The sequence below is a fragment of the Petaurus breviceps genome, unplaced genomic scaffold (assembly GCF_028583685.1).
Source record: "Petaurus breviceps papuanus isolate PSGF00001 unplaced genomic scaffold, PetGlider_PUasm1.0 358, whole genome shotgun sequence".
NCBI lineage: Eukaryota > Metazoa > Chordata > Mammalia > Diprotodontia > Petauridae > Petaurus > Petaurus breviceps.
The window spans coordinates 1-5,806 of record NW_027186291.1 but is presented as its reverse complement, the minus strand read 5'-3'; the positions used below and the strand labels follow the sequence as shown (position 1 = coordinate 5,806).

At 49.1% G+C, this 5,806-nt stretch overlaps 1 protein-coding gene across 1 annotated transcript; it reads left to right on the top strand.

Moving 5' to 3' along the window:
- The first annotated feature begins 685 nt into the window (after positions 1 to 685).
- On the top strand, positions 686 to 5,236 carry SYNGR2 (synaptogyrin 2). The gene is made up of 4 exons (XM_069097377.1): positions 686 to 912; positions 3,216 to 3,453; positions 3,643 to 3,782; positions 4,029 to 5,236. The coding sequence occupies exons 1-4, from the start codon at positions 727 to 729 to the stop codon at positions 4,224 to 4,226; spliced, it is 762 nt and encodes a 253-aa protein (XP_068953478.1). The 5' UTR covers positions 686 to 726; the 3' UTR covers positions 4,227 to 5,236.
- Positions 5,237 to 5,806: the final 570 nt, after the last annotated feature.

The following is a 5,806-nucleotide window of genomic DNA, read 5'->3' as shown; positions in this document are numbered from 1 at the left end:
GTACTGTGTTCAATTCTGGCTCCGGAATTTTAGGAAGCACATTGGTGGGCATGAAGTGGAGATTGCGCAGAAGGGACAGACCAGAATGAAGTACTTTGGGGCCAAGTCACGTGAGGATCAGTTGAGGGAACAAGGAGGGGAGGGGGGAGGGGATGGTGGTTAGCCTGGAGAAGAGATCTGTGGGGGAAAAGACGGCTGCCTTCGAGTATTTATTTGAAAGGCTATCTCGTCCTAGAGGGATTCGTCTCCAAAACCCCAGGTGGCAATTACAAAGTGGCAAATTTTGGTTGAATACAAAGGACTTTCTAACGACCAGAGCTATAGAAAGGAGAAATGGGCTGCTTTGGGTTAGCTACTTCCCCTCCCTAGGTCAAGTACAGGGGCATATTTTGGAGAGGTTTATTGGACTAGATGGCCCCCCGAGGTCCCTTCCTCTAGGAGATTCTGATCCGGGGAGGGTAGGAGAGGCCTAGCTGGAAAAGGGGCCTTCATTGTTGGTGGGGGTTAATCAGTAAAGCCAGTTAGTCTGAGTTGAAAGGTTGAGGCCGGCCGGGGGCTGACCTTGGGAAGCCGTGGGGGGCGGGGGGAGGGAAACGACTTGTCCCCGCCTGCGGCCCCACCTCTTCTCTCAGGCAGGTGGCTCGCGGGCCTCGGGCCCTGCGCCCATTGGCCGGGGGTTCCCAGGGCAGGGAGCTGGTCCCACCCTCGGCGCGTGGGGGGCGGGGCATGGAGCTCTCAGTGTCACCCTCCTTGCCTGGAGGCTCTAGTTCGCGTTCCACGGGCGGTGGCGAAGGGGACGACGTCAACGTCAAAATGGACAGTGGGGCCTACGGGGCGGCCAAGGCCGGCGGCAGCTTCGACCTGCGGCGATTCCTGCAGCAGCCGCAGGTCATCGTTCGGGCTGTGTGCATGGTGAGCATCCGGAGCCCCGAGGGACCCAGGCCCGCCGGGCTGGGGCGGGCAGAATCTTCCGGCGGACAGCAGGTGGCAGGCGGGGGTGTCCTTGCTCCTGTTAGCACCAGGCCCCCGACCCTCCCTGCCCTGCCCACCCGGCCCTCCTGGCCCTCCACCCCGCGCCACGGCTTCCCAACCCCCTCCACCCCACTCCCTCGTCCGGTCTGGGCCATTTTTTCCGGGACTGGCTTAACCGGGTGGCCGGGCCGCCTTGCTGGCAGTGGGAGGAGCCTGGGCGAAACTGTGGGGCAGGTGGCAGGCTGTCTGCCCTATCACATTCCGGGGTTGGGGATTTATGAGTAGGGGACTTTAAAAAAAAGTAGGAATGAGAAGGAAAATGTGGCCCAAAAAGAGTGAGCCTTGCCCGCACCGAGGAGCGTTTGGCCCCCCTGCCCCAGGGAGGCTAACCTCTGTAAATCAGGTTTTAGGGGCTCGGACCACTGTTGCTCTTTTCTCTCTTTTGCTGATGGGAAAAACGTGAATTCGGCCCAGCCCGAATATGAATCTATTGCTATTTACATCTTGTAGAACCGATTGTGGAAAAATCTGCCCCGGAATGTTTAGAAGGCCCTGGGTTCACTGGGGAGAACAGTGGGACCAGTACTTGAAATGAATTCCTTGGGATCAGGATGAGGAGAGGGCATCTTCAGTGCTTAGACAATGCCTACTGATACTGACTGGCACCCCAGCACTGCTTAGTATATATCTCTTGCTGAAGCTCCTCTCTCCTATAGGAGCACAAATGTGCTCTACTTCAGGGAAAGGTGATGTATTGGCTTGGTAGTGCCAGGGGATGAGGGACTGGGCACACTGTTTCTCTCCACTTCTTCCCCTCCTCCCACAGATTTCTTGTTTTAGCTTGAAGAGTAGAACATGATTTGACTGCAAGCTGATGGGTTCTATTGAAAACGAAAATACCTTTTGTGATTGGAGGGCTGGAGGGGCTACTCTTTCAGATTGGTTCCTGAGGCAGCATTGTTTTAGATCAGCCCCTCGATCCAGGGCAAGGTGGGCTAGTGGTAGGGGATTCCCTAGCTTATAATAGATTTCCTCTGAAGTAGTCTTTCCTTTGGAACCCTGATTTTTAGATTCACTCTTAGGTCAGATATGTACCCCTTTTGTGAAATCATTAACTGGATAGGCAGATCTGGGGCCCATAGATGTACTAATTTTTGGCCCAAAGCTTACAAGCTTCAGGCTAACATCTCAACTGTCTTCCTCACTCCCACCCTACACTCCTCCCCCACCTGCCCCAAGCTGGCATGAATAGTATTAGTGTAGTAGTTAATCTTCACTGGAAAGCTGGCAACACTGAATGGTGTGGCTGTGCTGTATTAATGCCCTTTTATTTAGTGTCTACATTTATATCAATGCTTATAGAGAGGGTAAGCAAGAGTAGAACAGCCTTTGAAAGCTAGGCAGGACAATCTCCATCTTGGGGGCAAGACCACTGACTAGAATATTCAGAGGCCTAAACCACTCAGTTCTCACTGGAAGAATTATTCCCAGGCATATGTCCCGTTGATCTATGGCAGAATTTTATCTTTTACATGAATATGGTGTTCATTAATGGACATTTATTAAACAATGGTGCAGGGGTGCAGAGATGAAGCATTACATAGTCCCTGACCTCAAAGAATAACATTCTGTCCTAGGGGGTGGGATAAGCCAGGATGGAGACAGGGGAAGGACATGTATACACATAAATACAATATAAGGTAGAGAGTGATGGGACAGAGGAGAGCCTTAGAATGCTCTAGGGATATTTGAGGAGGGACAGAAAACTTTGAGTTAAGGGAGATTGGAAAGGTGACAGAGATGGTAACTTGAAGGTAGAGGAATATTCTGAAAGGCAGAGATGTGGAGTTGGAAAATATTCCAGGCCTGCACAAATGTGAAATTTTGAGAATAACTAGTTGTTCAGTTCAACTGGATTGCAGATGTGTGTGCAGGAGAATAACATGAACTAGGGCTGAAGAGGCAGGCTTATTGTTAGTGCCAACTGTTAACTTCTCTCCCCATTAAAACAAGAAAGTAATCACATTCTGAGATCATTCATGGAAGTCATGAAATGAAATAAAACAACACAAAATTCAGTAAGAGGAAGAGACACCAGCCAGGAGTATCATCTGGGCTCACATCAATCTTTCCCAGGTCCCATCTCATTTCAAATCCTGGGTTTATAGATTGGTGGGGAATCATCATTCTAGGGTGTCAGTGTGGCTTCCCCAGCTTCATCAGACACTTCTTTTCTTCATTAGTTTTTTGCTGTGATCGTGTTCTCCTGCATCATTGGTGAAGGCTACGTTAATTCACATCATTCAGCTGAGCTCCACTGTGTCTTTAACCAAAATGAGGATGCCTGCCGATATGGCACAGCCATCGGGGTGCTTGCCTTCCTGGCTTCTGTTTTCTTCTTCGTGGTTGATGTCTATTTCCCCCAGATTAGCAGTGCCACTGACCGCAAGTACTTGGTCATTAGTGACATGATCTTCTCAGGTAACTTTCCCATGGGCTTTTGGGGAAGGGATCCACATCTCCCTCTTTATTTAGTCCAGTGGCTCCTGGGATAGGGATGGGGAAGGATCCACTTAAGTTCCTTGGTAATTTCCAGTGGTACTTTCTGACTTGAGGAGGTGGGTGACTGTTATGGAGAGCTGGCTCTTCCACATCCTATTTTCTCCCCAGCTTTCTGGACCTTCCTCTGGTTTGTTGGATTTTGTTTTCTCACCAACCAGTGGGCAGCCACCAAGCCCACAGACGTGTTGGTGGGGGCTGACTCAGCTCGGGCAGCAATCGCCTTCAGCTTCTTCTCCATCTTCACTTGGGTATGTGGGGGTCTGGGACCGTGGTCCTATGGTGGGTGATGCCAGAGGTGTGGGTTTTGGCAAAGGGGGGGTTGGGTAGAGGGTTCTTTTCTCAGATTTCCAACTTAAACCTTTCCTCATTCCTAATGTAAGAAGGCTGGGAAACAACACCAGCAGGGGAGCTAGGTGTCCCATCTCTCCTGCCTTCCCTTCTCTTCCTCAAACTTTTCCATCTACCCAAACCCTGACAAGCCACTCTTTCCCTAGGGCTTGCTGGCTGCTCTTGCCTACCAGAGATACAAAGCTGGGGTAGATGACTTCATCCAGAACTACATTGACCCTACCCCTGATCCTGCTGCCCCCTATGCCTCCTACCCAGGAGTTGCTGGAGACAATTACCAACAACCTCCCTTCACCCAGAATGCAGAGACCACTGAGGGTTATCAACCACCTCCTGTTTACTAAGTTGAGTTAAAGCAGCATGCAAAAGCACAATGGGGGACACAGGGAGGGGTGCAGTTGACTTAGTCTTCACCTTGGGGGAAGGGAAAGGGAGGGAGTCTTTGGACACTTTCATGATGCCATTCCCTTCCTCCTGTTTGTACTTCATGCTCTTTCAAACCTGCCATATAAGAGGTACTGCTTCCTTCCCTTTAGGAGGGACTGAAGAATCTGCCTTTGGACAGAGCATTTTTAAGACACTTTTGGGTCGAAGTGTTTTCTCACTGCTTTTCCCTTTACCTAAGACAGCTATAGAAGTTGGGTAATTCCTACAGTGCTACTTACAGTGCCTTATATCTTCCCCTTCATCCCAGGGGAGCAAAACTTGTGGTGATTTCTGTGGTTCTGGCAGTGGCTGCTTAGAGTTCTCTGCCAGGGATCGTTCAGGTCCTGCTGAGACATTCTGTGGTGCTTGTGCGTGTGGGTGTGCAGGGTGTGTTTGTGTGCCTTCATGCTTGTCCCTTCTGTTGCTGGTGGTGGGCTCTGAGGTGTAGTGAGTTCCACACCTTGATCTCTCCAATACATACACACTCCATTGCTCTCAGGTCTATAACCCTTTTATCTGGGGTTATTCTCTTGATCCCTGTCCCTTTCCTACTCAAAGGAGAAAGTGAGGAGCACCCTAGCCTTTAACTCTTTATAGTTACTGCTGTATTCTTTCTCCTGGTTTTCCTGTTTTCTGAGATTGCTAATCTACACCCAGTGCCAGGTTGGTGACAAGCAGGGGCAACACTCCCTGGTCCTTGCTGCAGAAATCCTGGAAGCTGGGATTAGCTTTCCTTAACATGCAAGGCCCTGCTTTGTGTAATATTCTGCCATTGTTAAAATATGAAATGTGAGGCAGAGCAAGAAGGCATGCCTACCTTGCAGCCCCTGGATGGTTCTGAATGTATTAAAAAGTCATCAGAAAAGAACATCCAGAAGACGTTACATTTTGTTAAGTTGGTTTGGAGATGGAATAAAGAAATATAAGTTTACGTGTGTGTATTTTTTCTCCTTTTGCACCCTGCCCCCCCCCTCGCCAATTGGCATTGCTGTTAAGGTCTTAATTACTGGTAGAAAGGGATAGGAAGCATTCTATGGTGTAGTTGTTTTGGGTATGGATTCCTACTATTTGTTAAATTGGGATGGAAACCCAATAGCTTCTTTAGTCTCAGAAGCAGAAGTGGCATAGTCTCCCTTTACTCAGTTTGTATGATTCTCTGCCTGAGGTCTCATCCTCCTCTTTGTTCTCAGCATCTTAAATATAACATTGTCCAACTTGTAAATGTGGCAGTTTTCTGTGCTGCTTACCCAGGTTACTCCTTCACTGGAGTTGAGCTCTAGTAGATGGGAAAGAGGGCTTGTGTCAGTCAGCTAGCCTTAGTCTTTTATTTGCCAGGAACTGCACTAAATGATGGAGATAACAAAGAAGGCAAAACAAAACAACTCAGTCCCTCAACTTAGAACACAACATACAAATAACTGTATAAACAAGATTGTAAACAGGATAAATTGAGGGTGGTCTCAAGAGGCAAGGCACTGAGATTAGGGATTAAAAAAAA